At 40.7% G+C, this 24579-nt stretch overlaps 1 protein-coding gene and 1 pseudogene across 1 annotated transcript in view; both read right to left on the bottom strand.

The window, feature by feature from the left end:
- The window catches only part of LOC126234886 (monocarboxylate transporter 12-like), a 166947-nt gene that overhangs the window by 53241 nt on the left and 89127 nt on the right, over positions 1-24579 (bottom strand). Inside the window, exon 3 of the mRNA XM_049943625.1 lies at positions 10005-10173. Within this exon, the coding sequence (XP_049799582.1) occupies positions 10005-10173 (169 nt within the window). The remainder of the gene's footprint in view (positions 1-10004; positions 10174-24579) is intronic.
- On the bottom strand, positions 10668-10785 carry LOC126238162 (5S ribosomal RNA; annotated as a pseudogene).

Raw genomic sequence — 24579 nt, 5'->3', positions numbered from 1 at the left:
ACTAGTGTCAAACATAGGCCTTAATTTGAGAAGAGGATAGGTCAGGACACAGCATTGAATCATAATGAAACATGGACTGCGAGAAAACCGGAACAGAAGAAAATCAAAGCATTTGATATGTGGTCCTACAGACATATATTGAAAATTAGGTGGACTGATAAGGCAAGAAATGAGGAGGTTCTGAGCAGAATCGGAGAGGAAAGGAGCATGTGGAAAACACTGATAAGGAGAAGGGACAGCATGATAGGACATATGTTAAAATATCAGGTTGGTTAGTTGTTGTGGAGGAGGAGACCGACTGGGAGGTCATCGGTCTCATCGGATTAGGGAATGATGGGGAAGGAAGTCGGCCGTGCCCTTTCAAAGGAACCATTCCGGCATTTGCCTGGAGCGATGTAGGGAAATCAGGGAAAACCTAAATCAGGATGGCCGGACGCGGGATTGAACCGTCGTCCTCCCGAATGCGAGTCCAGTAAAAGATCAGGGACTGACTTCCATGGTACTAGACGGAGCTGTAGATGGCAAAAACTGTGGAGGAAGACAAGGATAGTAGTACCATGAGGAGATAACTGAGGACATGGGTTGCAAGTGTTACTCTGAGATGAATAGGTTGGCACAGGAGAGGAATGTTTTAATATTGCATTCTGTAATAATAATACACTGGTGGAAAAAATCGCCACATCAAGAAATAGTTGTGCAACGTAAACGAAAGTTGTCAGGAGTGTTACTACATGTGGAAGATGATGTCTATTCAGATTTCGCATCAGTAGCGTTAGAGTGGCGGTAGCTGCACCAACGTGAGGACGCAAATCAGATTTACCTTAAACACATGCTGTATCGGTCGTGCGCGTTAGTTACGTTTGAGACTTGATGTGATGAGTCGATGTTTGTCAAGAACGCCTGTAAGGCACCTTATCTGCACGTCACTGAGTTTGAACGAGGTCGTACAATGGGACTACAAGAAACTGGATCTTCCTTCTGCGATATTGCAGAAAGAAGTGACAGCAATGTAGCTACTGTATATGACTGCTGGCGGTGGTCGCAAGAATACCGGGCTCCGGACCGCAACATGGAACTACTGGGAGGGAAACTATCATGGTCAGTGTATGGCTCTGGCGCATCATGCTGCTTTCACTTTCCCCAAAACACGCTATTTGCGACTTCAGTGGCGTCAAGCGAGAGCTCATTGCAGGCCAGGGTGGAGGTCTGCTGTGTTTTCTGACGAAAGCTGCTTCTGCCTCGGTCCTGGTGACGGCTGTGTGTTGGTTACTAGGAGACCAGTTGAGTGCCTGCAACCTACCTGTCTGCTTGTTGGACACAATGGACCAGCACCTGGAGCTATGGTCTGGGGTACGATTTTGTATGAGAGCAGGAGCACTCTCGTGGTTATCTGGAGCACCCTGCCTGCAAGTTTCTACGTCAGTCTGGTGATCCGACCCGTTGTGCTTCCATTCATAAAAAGGACATGGCTTCCCCACACACGCCGCTGTCACAACCTAACGTGCTCTACAGAGTGTCGAGGTGTTGCCTTGGCTTCTCGATCGCCTGACCACGTGCAACAAGCTTGGAACTCGATTTCACAAACTGACAACCAGCACCTTTACAACAAAATAAACCAACGTTGGCATGGTTGCATTCAACAATCCGGTGCTTACACCGGTTATTAATGCACCAGCATTTTACATTAATCTGTTAGCTTGCAATGTTAATGACTTAAATACTTTACCCAGACAAATGTATTCTTAAAATTTCATTACTCTACATTAATTACTTTTTGTGTTGCATTTTTTTCGTCACTGTAAAACTGTAAAACTGTCGTGTCTGTCTGATTGAACACTCTAATCTCCAAAATTACGGACCAGTTTTTATGGGGTTTTCACCGGTAATTTGAGCGAAGGCTTTTGCAACGTATAGGGATTATTTCATCAAAATCCAAACATAGATTAGATTACATTAGATTAGATTAGACTTACTTTCATTCCAATTGATCAGTAGTGAGGAGGTCCTCCAGGATGTGGAACATGTCAAAAAACAACTATACATGACAGATATTTACAACTAAAACAAATAAGCTAATGTACCATTCCACAGGTCCCAAGTGGAATGATCGTCATTTATTAATGAACACTATATGAAACTCATTTTGCAAATACTAATGCACTGAATTTAAAATAAAAAAGTTTTTTATTTATTTATAAGGTAATAAACATGTAATAGAACTACTATAATACTTATTTACAATGAACACATTACTGCACTGAAATGGTGCAGAAGTTATATATATATATATATATATATATATATATATATATATATATATATATATATATATATATATATATATATATATAAATCAGTTGGTTTTACTGAGAAATTCATCAATGGAGTAGAAGGAGTTGGCCACCAATAAATCCTTTAGGCTTCTCTTAAACTGAATTTCATTGGTTGTTAAGCTTTTTATGGGTGATGGCAAGTTATTGAAAATGTGTGTTCCTGAATAACGCACACCCTTTTGTACAGGACTAAGTGACTTTAAATCCTTGTGAAGATTATTCTTATTTCTAGTATTGATTCCGTGAATTGAGCTGTTGGTTTGAAAAAGTGATATATTTTTAATGACAAATTTCATTACAGAATAAATATATTGGGAAGCAGTAGTTAGTATCCCTAGTTCCCTAAGCAGGCTTCTGCAGGATGTTCTTGAGTTCACACCACATATAACTCTTACTGCACGTTTTTGTGCCCGGAAAACTTTAGCTTGGCTTGATGAATTACCCCAAAAATAATCCCATGTGACACTATGGAATGAAAGTATGCATAGTATGCCAGCTTTTTCATTTTTATATCCGCTATGTCTGACAAAATTCGCATTGCAAACAGAGATTTGTTAAGATGCTTCAGCAGTTCTGTGGTGTGCTCCTCCCAGTTGAATTTATTATCAAGCTGTAATCCCAAGAATTTAACACTGTCCACTTCTTCTATCTTCTTGTCATCGTATGTTAGACATATACTCGTGGGACACCCCTTACAAGTTCTGAACTGCATGTAGTGTGTTTTTTCAAAGTTTAGTGACAAAGAATTGGCTAGGAACCAGTGATTAATGTCCAGAAATGTTTTATTAGCTGATCTTTCTAAGACTACACTTGATTTGTTATTTATTGCAATGTTTGTATCATCGGCAAACAAAACGAACTTGGCATCTCATAATGTTACTGATGAAAGGTCATTGATATACACAGGAAAAAGTAAGGGCCCCAAAATGGAACCTTGTGGTACCCCACATGTAATTAGTTCCCGGTTGGATGATGCCTGATAGCTTGACACATGTCTCTTTCCTAATAACACCCTTTGTTTCCTGCCAGTGATATAAGATTTGAACCATATTTCAGCATTTTCTGTTACACTATAATACTCTGATTTACTTAAAAGGATATTGCGATTTACACAGTCAAATTCCTTCGACAGATCACAAAATATACCAGTTGCCCGCAATTTTTTGTCTAATGAATTAAGCACATTTTCACTGTAAGTGTAGATAGCCTTCTCAATATCAGAACCTTTTAGAAATCCAAACTGTGACTTTGATAGTATGTTATTTGAGATAAGATGGTTATAAAGTCGACTGTACGTTACTTTTTTGAAAATTTTTGAGAATGCTGGCAACAGTGAAATTGGACGGAAATTTGATGCAATTTCTTTATCTCCCTTCTTAAACAGTGGCTTAACTTCAGCATATTTCAGCCATTCAGGAAATATTCCACTGATAAATGACTGGTTACACAGATAGCTTAATATGTCACTTAGCTCAGAATCACATTCTTTAATTAACTTTGTTGATATTTCATCATACCCACTAGATGTTTTTGATTTTAAAGATTTTATGATGGACATTATTTCTGTTGGGGTAGTGAGGGTCAAATTCATATTATGGAAGTTGCTTGAAATTTCTGGTCTGAGGTATTCCATAGCAGCATCTACAGAACCTGACAACCCCATCTTTTTGGTAACAGTTATAAAATGTTTATTAAAAAATTTTGCAACACTATACACGTCTGTCACCAATGTATCATTTACTCTTAATGCTATTTGTTCCTCTTCATGTCTGGTTCTACCAGTCTCCTCCTTCACTATATCCCATATTGTCTTTATTTTGTTATATGATATGACTATCTTTTCCTTGTAATATATTTGCTTTGGCATCCGTATTACAGTCTTTAATATTTTGCAGTATTTCTTGTAATGTGCTATAGCATCAACATCGGAACTGTTTCGGATTGACAGATACAGTTTTCTTTTTGTTTTACAAGATATCCCTATTCCTCGAGTAATCCATGGCTTTTTTGTAGACTTTGCTCTAACCTTGGTACGATTTGGGGGAAAACAGTGTTCGAATAAGGTAAGCACTTTATTAGCATACAAAAACATATAGTGATTTAGAGTTTTATCTAAATGTTTCTGCTCAGCCTAGTAGTTGGGATGTTTAATCATCACAGCATAGTACGCCAAAGGACCAAAAAATAGCACAATTAGTTTCCTAGTAAACCAAACAACCAGAAAGAGTGTGCTGTTAGTTTCTTTAACTCAGTGATAAATGTCACAGAATGAAGCAACACAGTCTTATCTATACGAGTACAAAGTAACAGTGATTTTGCTCGGCTAGGATATGCAGATTTATTGATTTCGCTTTGTGTATTGCAAATTTAACGACATTGCTTTGTTTCTTTCGGTAGGTCTTATTTGTATTCTTCGCTATGGAAAACGAATTTATTAAGTTTGCTTTGCGATTTAAGTGCCTACTCATTACATACTGATTTCGTTTTGCTTTCCGAGTATACCAGATTGGCTCAAAGACTGAGGACTATGTGGTCTCAAGAATCCAAAGAAGATTGTAAAGCGAGACTTTCTATGGCTGAAGAACACCAGGCTTTAACTAGCCCTTTGGAAACTCCTTCCCAAAGCGGGTGCAACGTAACTCTGATGGAGAACACCATACATTATATTGTTCCTCAGAGTCCTTCTATCACAGAGCCTTAAAGAACTCTTCTGCAGCTAACTTCATAGAAGTGGAAATTTTGAAGGCAAGTGGCCTAGATGAGCGAGTCTTTATATCCCAATCCCACTTGTTCCTAACAATTTACCATTTCGATTTAAATGTGTACAGTTCCTAGGGTGAGCTTACCTTCAAGAAAGCCCATAAACAAAGCACAAGGTCAGACGCTATGTATTCCGCATACGGGCATTTTTGTTAGTTCCTTTGGCTCTCTTCCATTTTAGTGAAACAGAGAATTCGCTCATATCCCCAGTTACACTACTTCAAACACTGGATACGAAGAAGCTTTATAAGTAAAAAATAAATCCCTCATATTCAAAGCGTCAGGCGCAACTACAAATAATCACCCGAGCGAGGAATTACCAAACAGCGAGTGTTCACTACAAAACCCCTTATACTCTATATGCAGACATAATATAAAGTTGATTATAGTCGACAAATACGAGGGCGATTCAAATGAAATCCTTAAAAATTCCATAACGTTTCGGAAAGCTTTGTGATAGATTTGGTACGGGGCAATAATCGTCCTTGAGCTTCAGAAAGTGACCGACAGGTGACAAAATCATGCTTCAGCGCAGGAGAAGGCAGCAGCGTCCACAACAAGATGGCCACCCCGCTGTCAACATGCACCGCGATTTAGCAACGAACTGTGATGCGTTTGCAGTGTAGTGAAATTGTTAAACCAATCGAAATTCATCGCAGAATGACAGCGCAGTACCGCGATTAGTGCTTGTCGTTGCAGCAAGAGTAGCATAGGAAGTAAAATCAATGTAACGTCTGTGGAGGATGCCCCAAGTTTGAACATTAGTATTGGTTCAGCGCAGAATATTATTCATAGTGTACTATACTTCAGTAAAGCATCTGCAAGATGGGTGCCACATCAGGTGACTGCTGAATTGAAGCGTCGATGTCGGTGAAGAACTTTTGCATCATTTCCATGTCGAAGATGACACACTTTGGGAAAAATTGTTACAAGCCGTGAAACTTGTGCCCACCATCACCAACCAGAAACAAAAAAGGTCACGCAAGGAAGCAGCTCATGGTCGAAACCAAAACTATTCGGCCCTCAACTGTCTGCTGGAAAAATCGTACTCATTCTCTTATGGGATGCAAATGGAGTAATTTTGGAGCATTACATAGATGGGAGAGTTATGGTAACCGGCATTTCTTATTCAGACATGCCGAAAAGTCAGCTTCGCCCTGAAATGAGGAGTAAAGTACGAGGACTTCTGACTTCAGATGTATTGCTGCAGCGTGACAATGCGTGAGTGCATACAGTCCCGAAGATGCTTGAGAAGATTCAGAAAATTTCAAAGTCTGGTACATCCTCCTTACTCACCAAGCATCGATCCTAATAATTTCCATCTGTTCTGAGCACTGAAAGAAGCATTGGGAGGCAGGCATTTCAGAAGTGACGGAGACGTGAAAACCGCCGTGCAGAAGTGGTTACACAAAGAATGCTTTCATCATGGTATCTGTGCACTTCTGAAGCGGTGAAATACGTACATTCAGCTTCAGGGAGACTACGTCGAAAAATGATTAATAAGTATTTTGGGCATTGTTAAAGTCAAAAACATTATAGCACTTTTAAGGTTTTCATCGTCCTCGTATATTTAAAAGTACATTACAAACTTCAAAGTCCGATATTAGTGGCTAGAATCCAAAGGAACTGCCCTCTGTGTGCATTGGAATCAACTATCACATCGTGTCTCCTTGTAAGGCAAGTTCACATCTGTTGACTGACACCTTGTGACACATAAAGCAGCTCTGTGTACCTTCTTCATATGTCGCCAAGCCTATATAGATATTTTATCTTTTATGTTGCTGTATGTTAATTTGCTTGTTGATTTGCATATTATACTTGCAGCATTTTGTTAATGAGATTTAGTTGTCTGGAGATGATCCTATTTGACTGAAACCGTTAACGAAACTGTGTATTAGTTGTGAGCTACACTGTTTCTGTTATACTGCTTGGTAAGATCGCTGTCATTCCAGTATGACTTAAAAAATGGTTAAGAAAGCGTAATTTTTTTAAGGAGAGTGGAGGAGAGAGTAATGGCCCCAACGACGACTCCCTCCTCCTAATACTTGTATCTACACCTGAATTTTTCCGTTACTTGTAAAGCTGTTGAAAGTGCTGACATTTTGTAAGTCCCACGATAGCACAGCAGTGCGAGGCGAGTCCATCTGAGCGGTGTTATTCCATACCCAGAGCAGTGAGGGGGTGTGTGAAGACGGGGGCTTAGCGTAACTGGCGATGAAATGCTTGAGGTAGACGCCCAAAGTAAACTCTCTTCCACCTACTCAGCAACCAGTTGCATTGCTGTCTTTGTGGGTGTCCAGGTACGCAATTTGCGTGCAATTACAAACTGCGTATTATTTCTTACCTCTGGATAAGGATTTTTATCTCTCAACTAGCGTATGATATGCATAAATGTGCGTGAAAGGCTTTCCAGAAAGCGCACATGGGCTGTCGGGTGAGCCATGGCAAAATTTCGTCAGTTCTCTACATATTTTATCCGAGAAGCTAGATGAATACTATCGCGAAGAGTATTTCTTTGTGAGAAGTAGAGAAATGTGATCTATTCAGTCCTCTGGCGACAACTTGAAGTAATTAAAACAGAATGAACAACTGTCCGCCCCCATTAGCTCAGTGGTCAGCGCGACAGACTGTCAATCGTCAGCGCCCAGGTTCGATTCCCAGCTGGATCAGAGATTTTCTCTGCTCAGGGACTGGGTGTTGTGTTGTCCTAATCATCATCATTTCATCCCCATCGATGCGCAAGTCACCGAAGTGGCGTCAAACCGAAAGACTTGCACCCGGCGAACGGTCTACCCGACGGGAGGCGCTGGTCTTGAAAACTTATTAAACCACGGAATAATGTAGATAGAGAGGTAAAAATTGACAAACATGCTTGGAATGAAATGGAGTTTTATTAGAACCGAAAAAAAACATAAATTTCACAAAATGTCCGACAGATGGCGCTGGACACCAGAACGTCAGTGACTGCATATGCCAATCGTGTGTAAAAGGATCTGTAATGAGAGAGAGAATCAGATGCGCCAGCAGTCGCAGCATGTTGACGTTACCTGAAAAGGCGCTTTTAGTGAAGTTGTATTATCAGAATGGGGAATGTGCTAGTTCAGCGTTACGATCCTATCGCCATAGGAAGCGGATTCGAACGGGTAGAGATCCGTTGACAAATGCAGCTGTGGCTAGAATGATTTCGAAGTTCGAAGCCACAGGTTGTTTAGACGATAGACCCCGTAGTGGCCCACCGAACACAAGGCGTAATGCTGCTGAGACACTTCAGGAAGAAATGAAGATTGTAGCGGGTTCGTCTATGCACGGGGAAGTCAGGAGGAGGAGGATATTAGTGTTTAACGTCCCGTCGACAACGAGGTCATTAGAGACGGAGCGCAAGCTCGGGTGAGGGAAGGATGGGGAAGGAAATCGGCCGTGCCCTTTCAAAGGAACCATCCCGGCATTTGCCTGAAGCGATTTAGGGAAATCACGGAAAACCTAAATCAGGATGGCCGGAGACGGGATTGAACCGTCGTCCTTCCGAATGCGAGTCCAGTGTGCTAACCACTGCGCCACCTCGCTCGGTGGGGAAGTCAGCGCTCGTGCAGTCGCACGTCGCACCGGCATTCCATACACTACTGTTTGGTTGGCACCGAGGCGTACCCTCCGATGCTATTCGTACAAAATCCATCAGCATCATGAACTGTTACCCGGCCATTTAGTGAAGCGGAGGGCATTAGCCGTTGTGGGCTTTTCAAAATATGGCGGAAGAAGACGATTGGTTGAGTAACGTGTTGTGGACCTACGAAGCTCATTTCACGCTCCTAGGGTCCGTCAACGCCCACAAATGCAGAATTTGGGCTACCGAAAATCCTAGAACTGTCGTGGAAACTCCATTCCACGACGAGAAAGTCACGGTATGGGTTGGATTTACCACATCTACCGTTATCGGGCCTTTCTTCTTCGAAGAAATGCGTGATTCTGGTTTTGTAACTGCTACCGTGACGGGTGAGAGGTACGCCGATATGTTACAGAATCGCATCCTCCGCAGCCTGGCTGATAATCACCTGCTGGAACGTACGATGTTTATGCAGGATGGCGCTCCACCCCATATTCCTAGATGAGTGAAAGATCTCTTGCGCGCGTCATTTGGTGATGATCGTGTGCTCAGCCGCCACTTTCGTCATGCTTGACCTCCCAGGTCCCCAGACCTCAGTCCGTTCGATTATTGGCTTTGGGGTTACCTGAAGTCGCAAGTGTATCGTGATCGACCGACATCTCTAGGGATGCTGAAAGACAACATCCGACGCCAATGCCTCACCATAACTGCGGACATACTTTACTGTGCTGTTCACAACATTATTCCTCGACTACAGCTATTGTTGAGGAATGATGGTGGACATATTGAGCATTTCCTGTAAAGAACATCATCTTTGCTTTGTCTTACTTTGTTATGCTAATTATTGCTGTTCTGATCAGATGAAGCGCCATCTGTCGGACTATTTCGAACTTTTGTATTTTTTTTTTGTTCTAATAAAACCCCATGTCATTCCAAGCATGTGTGTCAATTTGTACCTCTCTATCTACATTACTCAGTGATTTATTCAGTTTTCAAATTTATACTGACTTTTTGATCACCCAGTATATAATGAACAAGTGTAATTTAAAAGTGAGACATTGGTGGCTAGAGGAGCTTTGTACTCTTGAAATGTCATGGCACCCCACACATAGGCTACCTGGTGGATAATTAGTCCTGGTGACCCATCGCTGCATTGCCATCCAATAACTCCCTAGGCGGAGGTGAAATCATGCCTGATTTGGTCAGAGTTAGAGATTACACAGAGTAACATTTAAGTATGCCTATGCCATGGGAGCAGAGAAATAGTCCTCTTTACAAATTGAATGAAGTGCTAGGAGGTGGGAACCTACCTGAGCAGCAGCTGGTGCAGCTGCGTGGCGAAGGACGCGAAGAGGCAGGCCAGCGCCATGACGAGCCCGGCCAACATGGCGGTCAGCCGCGTCCACTTGCGCCTGCACAGAGACACCGCCAGGGGCGCTGCCAGCAGCCACGAGGAAGTGCTCAGCGCTCCCAGCCACGCTGAAACAACGACCCACTCCACAGCTCAACAAGTGATTGGGCATAGGTGGGGAGGCTAGAGAACTCTAACGTTTAAGTCTGACCTTCTAGCGTCTGCCAGAAGCCAATATCTGTTCAAGTGAATATCAAATCCTGGACGTGGTTCATAAAAAAATAAAAAAAACCTTGTATTTTAATCGTAATGAACTAAAACCGGTGCGCTATATGCGATTTCTTTTTTGTGCGTGCCCACTAATGTGTCGGTCTGGTATGTACATACTGCTGAATGAAACCGTTTCAGTTTTTCTACCTTCACGGTAAAAAGCACTCCGTCGTCACGCCACAAGTGGCCTACAGGGACCATTCGACCGCCCTGTCATCCTCAGTGGAGGATATGGGTAGGAGGGGCGTGGGGTCAGCACACCATTCTCCCGGTCATTATGATGGTATTCTTGACCGACGCTGCTACTATTAAGTAGAGTAGCTCCTCAATTGTCTGAGTGCACCCCCAACAAAGGCAACAGCGCATGACGGCCTGGATGGTCACCCATCCAAGTACCGACCACGCCCGACAGCGCTTAACTTCAGTGATCTCACGGAAACCAGTGTATCCACTGCGGCAAGGCCGTTGCCTTTCATTGTAAAATACATTACAGATAAGGTGTCTTCCTCTGTAACTTAGGTGTAAAGAGTATTTAATTAGGCACGCAAATGTAAGAAAGTTACTGTTTCTTCAGAGTTTTGAACATAGTATATTTACATATTTTCCAGAGAGTTGTAGCGACTTCGCACAATTTTTTAAACACAACGTAATTTTTCTGTATCTTGTTGCCAGTGCTATATTAAAAAATAGTGGACAGACTCACATAAAGATCCTATAAGCTGAAATATCGCTCAGACTACTGCGCATGTAGATTTTCCTTCTTGCAATGGCTGTCCTACATCTACATCTACATCTACATTTACATTCCGCAAACGTTGAAAACTGACAGTCTGTAGCTGAAATATTGCTCTATTTAGCTCTGCTGTTGAGACTTATGTGTCTCCTGTGGTTTGTATGAACAGCAATAGGAGTTATTACTTTTGGAGCGACCCTCATGCTTCATATAACAGTACTTTTTTCTTCCGAGAACATTTCAAAGTTGAGTGTTAGTAAAACTATTTCACTATCATAAGAAGTACGTAGATTGCACATTCGTTATCATCTCTAATGTAGTTTAGGGGCCTCGTATTTGTTCTTAAAACACATGAATTACTATTACTATTCTATTCTACGTTGTCGAGAACGGTTTGAGCAGAGCAGCTATTGTAACAATGTTCTTAAAAATGGTTCAAATATCTCTGAGCACTGTGGGACTTAACATCTAAGGTCATCAGTCCCCTAGAACTTAGAACTACTTAAACCTAACTAACCTAAGGACATCACACACACCCATGCCCGAGGCAGGATTCGAACCTGCGACCGTAGCGGTCGCGCGGTTCCAGACTGATGCACCTAGAACCGCATGGCCACACCGGCCGGCTAACAATGTTCTTACATATGTTCTGAAATATAATTAACATATTAATTTCAGGGGTGTCATTACTTTGTTGCTTGTACCCTGTAGCCACTTGTGTCAGTAACACTACATACTTTCATTGGATTCGACACTACAATTTAGTTAGGAATCTGTTTGGTGGTTGCGTATAAATCATCACAGATAATTCGCCACAAAGGCACAAATTTAAAACTGTTAAAATAACCCACTTCCTCTTACTTAAGTGTATTCTGAAATATAAAACTCGATTACTATTCTGTGAGCTCGAGTTCTCATTTGTGACAATTTTGTGTTCCTTACATAACGCACATCAAGCTGGCTCAGCGAATGGCTATACTTCAAGGCGCCTATGGACAATATTTCGGAGGTAACCTCAACTTATTTTAGTTCAGACAGTACATAAAATTATCAGATTACTTTCTCCTTAATGTGCACTGCTTGGTGTGGTGCGAACTGAATTTTCCTTGCCTCTGTTCTTTTTTTCCGTGTCAGTAAAATAGTACCACAATTGACATAAACATTAAAGATGGAGGATGGCAAACACAAAGACAATCCCGCAATGTGGTCATAACTAAATTCATTGTGCTGAAATATTTTCCACAGTCCGACGTGATCACAGAGAGTCTACCAACGCAAACAAAAATTTGTTTCAGTTTTCCAGGAATGTTCTCTCCACTGCCTACCAAATAGTCTCCGAAATCTTCTCTTACATTTGGAAAAGGAAGTAGAAGACGATCTTAGTTTTCTCTTAGATTTTCTTCCCATTCTAGACGTATGCTCGCAATGTAATGGGGCCATTTTTACGGTACGAAATATCAGTTTCTTTCACGAAGGATTTGGATTCTTCATTGTAATTCGAAATTAGCCTTTGCTGCAAACTGTTTCTAATGCTCTGACAAAACTGTTTTTTATTGATTTGGGTAGTCATTCTGTTTGACTTTCTTCTGGGAGCCAGTGAAACGTCGTTTAAGGACCCTTCTGAATCGGATTTACCTGCTTCCTCCGTGCAAGCACCAGTCATTTCCTTTACTAGTTAAATGGGCACCTACTGATCTCGTAATTGTCTCATATGATGAGGGAATGTTAGCGCTGTCCTTTCGAAGGTATGTGACGGTATACTAATCTCTTCAGGAACAACAGAAAGCAGTGCAATGTAGGTCATGAATTCAGACATGACTGTGATTCTTACAATTCCTTAGACTCTGTTCTTACATTTGATTTTCTAGTCGTTTAATTCGAATGTCTATTAAAATGAGCATTCAAAGTCTGGAAGGACTGCCATATTGGTACGACTGCGCTGAAGTTTGAAGCCAGCAAACCCAGTGAGAATAGTTTAGATATCTTCTTAAATTCTGCACCTAACTCTCCTGCAATATCTGACACTGCATGTCGATTCTTTGACGATTGATGGTGCAATGCATACAGTTTGTTAAATGAAATGATAATATGATTAACACTAGAGACCTCTTCAACTGCATCAGCAACCCTTGATTCAATTCGGTGGCACAAACAGTGCTATTTGAATAGTTCGTTGTACTTGTTTTTAAGTCGTTTTACCTAACATTGCACAAGAACCATCGCCGCATGCTTCAATCAGACCGTCAGAAATAACTTGAACAAAAACCGCGTTTCGTCAGACATTTTAGAAGTTTATTTTCAAGTGTTTCTACTTCTTTTTTGAGTTCAATAATATCCAAGAACAAAATATTTACGTTAGCATCACTAATTTCAGAGCTTAAAAACACTATTAAATCTCGTTGTGTATCCACAGGTATAGACTCAACAATGAATACAAAACTCTTCGATATTATGGACGAATAGAGCTTTTTCCTTGTAGCCCGCAATGCAGTCTACGATGTTGCCTTAACTGAGTTACTGTGCACTGTTTTGCCCACATGGACACCATTTTCAATTTGTAAATTCACAATCTTGTGAAAGTCTAAATATGATTTGTTATTTTTTCCTATAAAATATGCTGTGCGAAACACGTTCCTTATGCATTCAAAAATATCTTTCTGCTGTTCAACAACAAGGTTTTCTAGAACATTATCTTTTTCTCTGATCTGCATGCAGTTAAATGGGCTTCGGAATTGCTATGTTAATCAATCTGTTTTCTCGTTGATCTTGACTGAGCTTGTTTACTTCCAAAAACTGTACCAACCGAAAAACTAATCCATTCTTTAGAAAAATACTCCCTATGATTTACTAACTCTTATATTGTGCACGTCTTTACACCCAGATCACCCGGACTTGCCTTCCCTATACACCAAACATTTGTATTTTGTCTTAAATTCTCTCCATGTATTGTCACTGCGACTAACAGGATAAATACTCCAAACAACAAGGAATTACTTCAAATGGTTTGCTTTTATCTTCAATGGTAACTGTTCCAGTGCTACAATTCGTATATATCGTAGACGGGCCTTTCATCGTTTCACGTTCCTTCGAACTGCTCGGACCACTTCTACAGTTGAAACCCTGGAATTAGATCAATGGAAGTTACCTACAATGCTGCATTTCGTATTGAAAAATGACAAATTCCAACTACTAGCACAATTTATACACTTAGGGCCTATCACCTAAAAATGTATTACGCCAGGCTTTAAAACAGCAAAGTAATGCGTAGAAACGTGGAAGTTAACGGAACTGTTGGCTACAATGCCTAGAACTTCAATGAGAAAAAACTGAACCGCAATATCCGAGGTGGCCGTTCTGCGACTAACGATGAAAGCTGTTAACAATCGGACTGTAAAAGGACAAACGAAAGGTCTGACAGTGACTGGAAACAATAAATACGTTTACTGTTGGCTGCACAGTAATAAAATCGTAGCCGAGGGGCAAATCAAGAGGCAATATTCGAATTATTGTTGCATCATCGATGAATGCAGTATCATCATAAGGAAGCCGGAAACGTTATTATTTTACTCATATCTTATCTTACAAAGTAGGTCTCAGACAGAAGCCAAGTATGGTTGCATCGCTGAAGATTACATTAGCTGCTTAAGAAGGAAGGGAGTTAAATGAAGCCAGACATTGCTTCTGCGAAGCGCGTTACACGATGTGAAAATCTAAAGTGAAAATGTACACTGCTATGTCCGTCCCCACACGCCTAATGTCCATTGTCCTTTTCTTATTACGATGTTTGTCTCAGCCATTTACCAATGCTCAGTTGATTTCACGGCTAATATGTTCTATGACTTGTAACTCAGCAGTGAGAATAATTTAATGAAGAGAGACGACGAAAGCGAATTACTGTAGTAAGAAAATTTAAACCAAAGCTGAAGAAAGAGTAATGTTTCTTACGTTTATCCTTAACTAAATGCTCCTTTTGCTTATTATTTTCCTTCCAAAATAAGTATTCCTTTCATTTATTATTTTGTAAGTTACACAGAAAAACAAGTTATCTGAAAGACTCTATATATCACTTATCGGTGACTGACATTGTTGAACTGCTGTCGATGGAGCGTGCAAATAGTATTGAACTGAAACTGATTCCTCCATTAAATCTAATGTATGAACATTTTAATAATGCATAGATGGCCCCTTTATTACAAAATAAAGTAAGAATTTATCTGGCCGCATGTTATCAATATAGCTTAAAAAAGTATCCGAAAGCTGGGTATTAAAGACGATCTCCATCCAACAAAACATTATTAAGACCTCTGTACAACTGTAAACCAAGACACATAGGCAGACAGTTGTGTACTTTGTACAATAATGGTCTCTTCTGTTGGTGTTCTCTTGTGTTTGTTCCAGTTATCTATGAACTCACAATGTGCCTCTGAAGCGAAGCTGCCAAACAGTAGAATTGTGAAGATTAGTGAGTGATTTGTTGTTGCATCCACATGTGGCTTTACTGTTTTCTTTGCTTTGGATACTTCTGTGATGACTTGTACTGATTTTGTGTATGGATACAAGCTATTTCACAACCTGGTAATCAGTTTCTAAATGTATAAGGATATGTTTGCTTTGTTTTCAGTACCATCTGAAAATGATCTAAGGTCGACATTGCAGTAACGGATATTGTAAATAAATAGTATAGTCAATGGAGAGTCTCAAATCATTTAAAAATTCCTGAAGGCAGTTGACCCCTAACAAATAAAATTGTATATAATTGTGCACATATAATTTTATTCTTATTTTATTGTGAAATACATAGTTGCTAAGTGTATATGACTCTGTAATGATATGTATTGTATCTTCATTGCTTTCTATAGTCAATCTGAGGATGGCTATCCGAGAGCCAAACTGAATTACACTTCTTCAGGATATTTGAGTTCTGTCGTTGCAACTACATAAAATGAGGGTTTTTATATTTTTTTCAAGTAATTTCATCATATATGAACAACTACATGAAAAAGGAAAGAGCCTTTTCCATTCTTCACCCTCTCCACTCTCCCAACCAACCCCCCACCCTCCAGTCCCAATTTCATTTCACTTCTTGCTCCTTATCTTATCCTCCAACGCACATTCAATTGCACTAGTATGCACGTATGTCCGCTCATCATCGCTTCACCCTCCAACGACAAAAAAAACCTACATCATTATTCGTCAATACTCTTACGTAGTATGTAAATACACAGCAATATAATTAAATAGAATTACACACATACAATAAACTAGAAGAAAGAGTATAGGTCAAAGGCAAACTAGTAATAAGATTATGTTGGCAACACTGCAAAATACAATACTTACTTGATGTATAAAAACGAACAGAAAATAGTGGCGTGTGAAAAAGTGTTCTGTGAAAAACATAAAAAATGCGTAGTGCTACAGAGCAACTAAACATTAGACCACAACTATCAGTGTCTACAGAGGAAATACATCAACGATGTGCCAGCAGACTGCATTTCCGGATGTAGGCGAGAAATCAAGTGGAAATCACCGTAAGCAAAAGTCAACATACTGTTAACAAACAATTTTTCGATATTACAACAAATGAAAATGCAAATAACTTGATTACAGACCAGTGATGATGCTTCACCTCAATAAAGCGAAACGCATCTGGTTGAAAACAAAAGAGAAACAAAAAACACGCACTATTTTGTAGTTGCAACGATAGAACGAAAATACCCTCAAGAATCGTAAAGCAAATACGGACAATATGGCCACACAAATGAAGAATTTAATGACTATTTACTTTGCATCGGAGTGTGCACTGATCTGAAATTTCCAAGCAGATCGTAACTGTGTGCTGGACCAAGACTCGAACTAAGGTGTTTTTACCTTTCAGAGACAAATGAGTCGCAGGACTAGCAGTCCTGGAAGAAAGGATAGACTTTCTTCCAGGAGTGCTAGCCCAGCAAGGTGCGCTGGAGAACTTTCGTGAGTTTTAGACGAACGGAGAAAGGTAATGCCGGAATTATAACTGTGAAGGCACGTCTAACAGTGCGGCAAAATCCCCAAAACGTGATCGAAACACCAAGAAGACGTTTAATTCCGACCAAACGCACCACACGTTGGTTTTTGTGATCGCTGGTAACGAATTTGAAGTTACGAAATGGTGGATCCAATACAGCAACGAGACTCATGAAAACCCGTCAAAATGTATTAATAATAGCCTATTTAGAGCCAGGCCGATGTGGCCGAGCGGTTCTAGGCGCCTCAGTCTGGAACCTCGCGACCGCTACGGTCTCAGGTTCGAATCCTGCCTCGGGCATGGATTTGTGTGATGTCCTTAGGCTACTTAGGTTTAAGTAGTTCTAAGTTCTGGGACTGATGACCTCAGATGTTAAGTCCCATAGTGCTCAGAGTCATTTGAACCATTTGAGCCTATATAGAGGATTTGGAGCTCAATAATTACAGCAGTTTAACAGTGACAGCGTGATTTGTTTATCAAACCAAAAGAACAGAATATTCGTCGTAAATATATTGGAAAATAACACAAAATTGCCATACATTACTATAATGGAATAAATTTTAAAGTCGGTTATTAAATGCAACTAATAAACGTAACAGTATAATCAACGACAGAAGTAATTGTTATGATGAAATAATACTTATAATAATAATAAGAGCAGCTACTGAAGAAAACTGGTCTTAAAATTAAAACAAAACCTGATTGATGTTGATGATGTTCTGCTGCATACAAAATGATGTGATTGGTTACACATCTATTAATTCGAATTACTATCGCTCTCGAATCCCTCAAAGTCAGAATATCCATCGGAATCTTCTATGGTCGGTCGTGGTGTGATTGTAATTGTAGGGGACAGAATTACCTCTTTCGACAAAAGTTTCATGTGTTTTTGTGACAGGTTACTAGTACTGGAAATATATGGATTTGGAAGTTAGCAGAAGCCTTTTGGAAATGTCTTCCATTGTTTTTTCTCCGAACACCTTTTGGAAAAGTCTTCACTTTAATATCCTCGTTCCTCTCTTCTTGTGCTTCTGCGGTTAACTGACTGATTGGTACCAAAGCGTGGGCTATTTTTTGTGAACTGCGAATCAACGGCTTATGAACTGTAGTGAACATAATACAATGGATACAGTTCAACGAATTTTCTCGCAGTTGCCAGCGTACATTTGTGGTACTTACTAGTGTTGATTTCATATCAACCTGAAACGAACTGTATGATAACGTAAAGCTATTTTAATACATCTATGTCCGATGATGTAACGCTAGATGTATTTCCATCATTAGTATTCCGTAGACAGGTTTCGGTCAATATATAGTAAGTCCGAATTTTGAGCTGAACCTCTTCTGAATGATCTTCTTTCAGCTATTTCTTTTTCTTCGGCACTGCGAGCTCGCCATTTTTAAACCTCAAACTAGCGTGACTAATGCAATCAGCAGCCGAAAAACCTGATCAAAGCGCGTAATGGGGATAGTACAAACCTTAGATTCTGTTCGTTGACTTCTTTTTGTAGAAGATCATCGATGTTACTGAAATCTTTACTAATACTTGTACATAAATAGCATCGACGCAAAGAGTTTGTGGATACGAGTGCGTTGTATACTTTGCCACCGCCATGTTGTACGAAACCGTGGTTTCTTTTCCACGCATTATATTTTCTAAGGGAACGAATGACTTTATCTACAAAAACGAAACTAAACTCCATCCGAACAGGCCATCAAGGCACAACGATACCGACCGGCCGCTGTTTATCCTCAGCCCACAGGAGCCTTTGGATGCGAATATGGAGGAGCATGTGGCCAGTACACCGCTGTCCTGGCAGTACGTCACTTTACGAGACCGAAATGACTTTGTCTGCTTTTCAATACATACCCACTGACCGTAGTTTCTGTACTTTCATGAAAAAATTGAAGTCTCGATGGTCTACAAAATCGAGGAGACAAAGGTCTATAATTCTTCTAAGCCACGACTGCTGCCTCTGATTGTGGATCCGCAGAAATAAGTGATAAGCGTACCATTGATGTAAAAAATACATTCGCATCTGATAAGCCCTCATCCTAAAATGTTTGTTTATATTCTCCTTGTCCAGAACTTCCGTCAAAACCCGGTTGCAAATGAATTGCATGTGGCTACCATTCGTTTGATCCACATTACGAATGATATCCTCTCGGCATAACAAAATACGGCCGATTGTATTATCAAGTAAAGCCTGACCTGGGCTTCAGCCATGTTTTCTGTGATGGTGATAGCAGCATTAGGTGTGTGGTATCGATAGCTACGATGCCACAGTGTATAGTACAAGTTCTTAGGTTGGCACTACGACACCGACAGTGCCCTCTAGCCGGCGCTGTGCAGCTCTACGAGCGCCGCTCCAGATTCTGCCAATTTGATTCCGAGCAGACGACCAACCTACATTGTTTCATCTTCATAGTGGGCGAGCCACTACAGATTTTGTCTGTGTTAGCTTTGATACGTCCGGCTTCGCACCTACGTGCTCCTCAGTACAAAGTTATATATTCTCATATTTTATCGTGTTGAGATATAGTAAAACCACTTTTACTTTAACAGCAGTACCGAGATATTTACCTCACCTGCTCCTACTCGCTTCCTAAATTCGGCCTACCTTTCAGTTTACAGGAGCAGACCAACGCTCCGCCTTCCACGCGAATACAAAAAGGTGCATTGCAACGTTTTTATGCTTCCGTCAGTTTCTTGTAGGAAGGATAAAGGTTACAGTTATTCTTCTTACTTGTCCTTCTGAATCCGTGATATTGACTCTTTGTAGATTTGTATTCAAGTACAGTGAAAGTGCGGCTTCGGCAGACAAAGTTTTCTCACTTTTCGTGGTCGACTCAAAGGCCTGTCGATACTTAAGTGTTCTCAATGCACTTGTCATTGTCTCATTGTCAGTTTTTGCAGCATCCAATTGATCTGCTGAGCGCAGGCTCATTTGAGTAGCGTAATAAGAGCGGGCGATCAAGAACGAAGTGCTCGTATTAAGATGGGTGTAAGACAAGGCTGTAGCCTTTCGCCCCTACTCTTAGATCTGTACATCGAGGAAGCAATGATGGAAATAAAAGAAAGGTTCAGGAGTGAAATTAAAATACAAGGTGAAAGGATATCAATAATACGATTCGCTGATGACATTGCTATCCTGAGTGAAACTGAAGAAGAATTAAATGATCTGCTGAACGGAATGAACAGTCTAATGAGTACACAGTATGGTTTGAGAGTCAATCGGAGAAAAACAAAGGGAATGAGAAGTAGTAGAAATGAGAACAGCGAGAAACTTAACATCAGGATTGATGGTCATGAAGTCAATGAAGTTAAGGAATTCTGCTACCTAGGCAGTAAAATAACCAATGACGGACGGAGCAAGGAGGACATCAAAAGCAGACTCGCTATGGCAAAAAAGGCATTTCTGGCCAAGAGAAGTCTACTAATATCAAATACCGGCCTTAATTTGAGGAAGAAATTTCTGAGGATGTACGTCTGGAGTACGGCATTGTATGGTAGTGAAACATGGACTGTGAGAAAACCGGAACAGAAGAGAATCGAAGCATTTGAGATGTGGTGCTATAGACGAATGTTGAAAATTAGGTGGACTGATAAGGTAAGGAATGAGGAGGTTCTACGCAGAATCGGAGAGGAAAATAATATATGGAAAACACTGATAAGGACAAGGGACAGGATGAAAGGACATCTGCTAAGACATGAGGGAATGACTTCCATGGTACTAGAGGGAGCTATAGAGGGCAAAAACTGTATAGGAAGACAGAGATTGGAATACGTCAAGCAAATAATTGAGGACGTAGGTTGCAAGCGCTACTCTGAGATGAAGAGGTTAGCACAGGAAAGGAATTCGTGGCGGGCCAAACCAGTCAGTAGACTGATGACAAAAAAAAAAAAAAGCTAACTCTTGTGGTGTCAAATTTTCACGAACTGACTGGGATCTTCTGCGTTTCGACCTCTTCCTCAATGACACAAACTCCCCAGAAATACGGGCACTGCGTTTACTTGTCAATGGCGGATGAAAATCATTCTGCTACTTGCCATTAACAATAGGCGCCTGTGTGTATTAACCCATTCATTGTTTTGTTGCAGGAAGGGGCCCTCTGTCCTGTTAGCCTTTTGTTCTTAATTTAGCAAACAATGGGAAGAGAGAGAGAGAGAGACTTTCATATCAGCCGGTACTTGCAACGGTCTACCAGTTTTCTCGGAAAGTTGTTCCTCCAGGTAAGGATTTAATGCAGGCAGTCCGTGATTCAACGGGTGTTTAACGATGCTGAATATTTGCTGCCGAGCGAATTTCACGTATGCTTCATAAACTTCATCCGAATCTGTGTGCAAAATATTACATTACCATTAACAATAAATTAAGTACAGACAAACAGTCAAACATCATAAGCATGTTGCACGGGAAACATAGTTCTGAAGCCTGCCGCACCGTGGCGCTATGTTGTGATGCGATGCGTGGGACGAAAGGGCTCGAGGAAACAATCATTATACAAGAGAACAGGCAGATTTAGGCAGCTGATTCTTGTCAGTTCCATCAGATAATTGATCAGTCTGTAGTCTGGGAGTTGTAAATCCTCGGTATATTCACCATATGCTACTTATGTACCCGTTAAAAATGCTAGTTTGGCAAATCATTGTCGTTTTGTACAAGCATGAAAAAAGATATAATATAAATAGAATAACCATGAGAGTTAGACTACATTAGTATATGAATATGTTCTACATACCTGTATCAATCGTTTTCCTTTTGTAGAATTGAATTTCTTCACATCAAAAATGGCTCTGAGCACTATGGGACTAAACATCTGTGGTCATCAGTCCCCTAGAACTTAGAACTACTTAAACCTAACTAACCTAAGGACATCACACACATCCATGCCCGAGGCAGGATTCGAACCTGCAACCGTAGCAGTCGCGCGGTTCCGGACTGAGCGCCTAGAACCGCTAGACCACCGCGGCCGGCTATCTTCACATCACTTAGTAAATATCCGTTCAATAACTGAGCTTGGCACTCGACATAGGTCGCCTGTGAACAGACGTAATTCGACAGGTATCGAAGATAAAGACCTGTCCTTTTGGGGGGATATGCACCAATCCTTCCCCTACCCAAACCACCACTCCAAATTCCCAAAATCGAAAAATCATTTTTCGGGATTGTGGCCATGTTTTGGGGATTCGGCTCCATTATGCGTCGTAAATTGTACCTGATCAGTTCAATCCATAGAGCATTTGTCCTGAAAGTTGAAGGTTCTGCTTTTGAACCCCTCGCAGACATATAGGTTTAATTTGTCAAGAAGTTTAGGCTTCTGAAATGCATTTGTGATAGCTGTCGCAAGGAAAAACGGTAGTTCTGTACGTTTTGCGTCGGTACACATCGTAGAACAGTGAAAATTACGACAAACAAGACATCTCATTCAGTAATTAGCGAAATGAATTTAATGTCGGTACAAGTAGCTACAAAGATGTTCGATTAAGATCCGATATTATTTTATCTAGTGAAATATACGACACATTTTTCCAACAACCTTAAGGAAACAGCAATCAAAGCGATGTGTTGAACATTGTCCACTCAGAAAAGCCGTTGGTCGCTGTAAATAGAGTAACGATGTCGTTTTGTTTGTTCAGTACTTCAACTTCTACATCCTCATTAACCATGTATGGCACAATTAAGAGAGTGGACTGTAATTTAGGGAATGGGGTGTAATTAACGCGATGGATCACAATTAAGGCAATAGACGGGAGCAAGGAAAGTAATCAGCCAACTGGCTGTCAAGTGATATATCGTCATTGTGTGGCTGAGCTACACAAGCAATTCGAGAAAATTTCAAGCTCAAGACAAAATATCACCGATTAGGAAACTGCAGCGTATAATAAGACCAGGCAAATTAAAGGACAATCAACATGCACTGAATGGATCATGATTATACATTAAATTAGGGAAAGTGTTCGGCTGGTTTCCCATCGTATCGTAAAAACAGCTTTCGAAATAGATACTCATGGGCTTGCAGTCAGAGAGCAGCTAGAAGAATAAACTGTACAGCAACTAGTTCCGATTTTTTGCCATTATTTGTAACCGCGTACGCAAATCAGCGGCCTGTTATTTACGCGACTTACACGACTTGTGCATAGACATCGTATGCCGCATACTTCCACAACACATACCAGGAAACTGTCGCTTCCCTGATACGCAGCATAACTGATGTATTTCGTTCCAAAGACGGACAAACAAGCTATTAATCTGGCGGTCATAATGTATTGGCTCAATGCAGGGTTAGTATAACTTAACCATCAGGTGAATTTAATTGTGAAATATAAAGAGAAAATGGAACAAAAAGAAGACGAACAGCGTCATCTAATGTACTAAATAGTGTGTCTGTGTGGCAGTCTCGCCACAAAAGATGTACCGGAAATTAAACTGTATCACACAGTTACACAGTCTTGCCTCCTTTTCGCGACATGATAGCACAACGAGGAAAAGAGTTCTGGGTGGCACAAACACACATAACAGAAATCCTCAAGACAAACGCTAATAAGAACGTTCGATCTGTTTCCCTTCATGGTGGAGGAAGATTATCACACTTCCAACAGGGACTACTTGAAGTTCTCTGCAACTCATGGACTAACGTGAAAGATTTAGCCTTCGTTGCTGCTCCATTCTTTTGTATCTGTCCCGTTTACCACTCTCTTAAAATAATGTCACACCTTTCATCAGCGGACGTAGAATCTAGAAACACCAGTTAATAGGTGTCATTCCTAGGAGCCCACACACGCGCTTTTTCTGTTGCTTCAGAAGGTATTGACAACTTCATTTTTTCATTGCGTAGCTGGAGTCTGCCCAAACAATTACAGTTCCCACATCTGACATGTGACGACCCGAGACGATAAAATGCCTCGGTTAGTTTTCCACTATAAACAAAACTATTTTTAAATCAGAATCTTCCGTGCCCATTAGACAGAGCGCTTAGAAACTAATCCATTCCGATGTTATTTTTATCGATGTGCATTAACATGGACGGCAAAACACGAAGGGTAACACCGATCTAGCAGTGATTCTGTAGCGCTGGATTCTGGCGGTACTATTTAGCGCGGCCCATGACAGTACTGTCACTGCTGGAGACGTGGCTATTCTTGGAATTTTACTGTCCCTGTTAATACGCATCGATTAAACGAATATCGGACTGGACTAATGTGGGCTCGCTCTGTCGAATAGCTACGAAAAATTCCGCTTTAAAACTCATTTTGTTAGTAGCGGAAAAGAAACAGACGCTTTCCGTCGACACTGCGTGTCATTTGAAAGACATGATGAGTACTGTCTGAGCCTACTCTAGTTACACAACACAAAAGGAAACAGTAGATATCTGATATCTGGTGAAACGCCACATAAAATGCGTCTGAAGCCCCTTAGGAGAGATACCCTCTATATAACGGATGGTTAATTAAAGTGGGGCTGTGTAACTTACACATGTTGCACATATTGTTGGGGCGATCTCTGTTTTTTGCACTATATATATAGT

This window comes from Schistocerca nitens, chromosome 2 (genome assembly GCF_023898315.1).
Source record: "Schistocerca nitens isolate TAMUIC-IGC-003100 chromosome 2, iqSchNite1.1, whole genome shotgun sequence".
NCBI classification, from domain to species: Eukaryota; Metazoa; Arthropoda; class Insecta; order Orthoptera; family Acrididae; genus Schistocerca; species Schistocerca nitens.
This window is presented reverse-complemented; position numbering and strand designations above follow the sequence as displayed.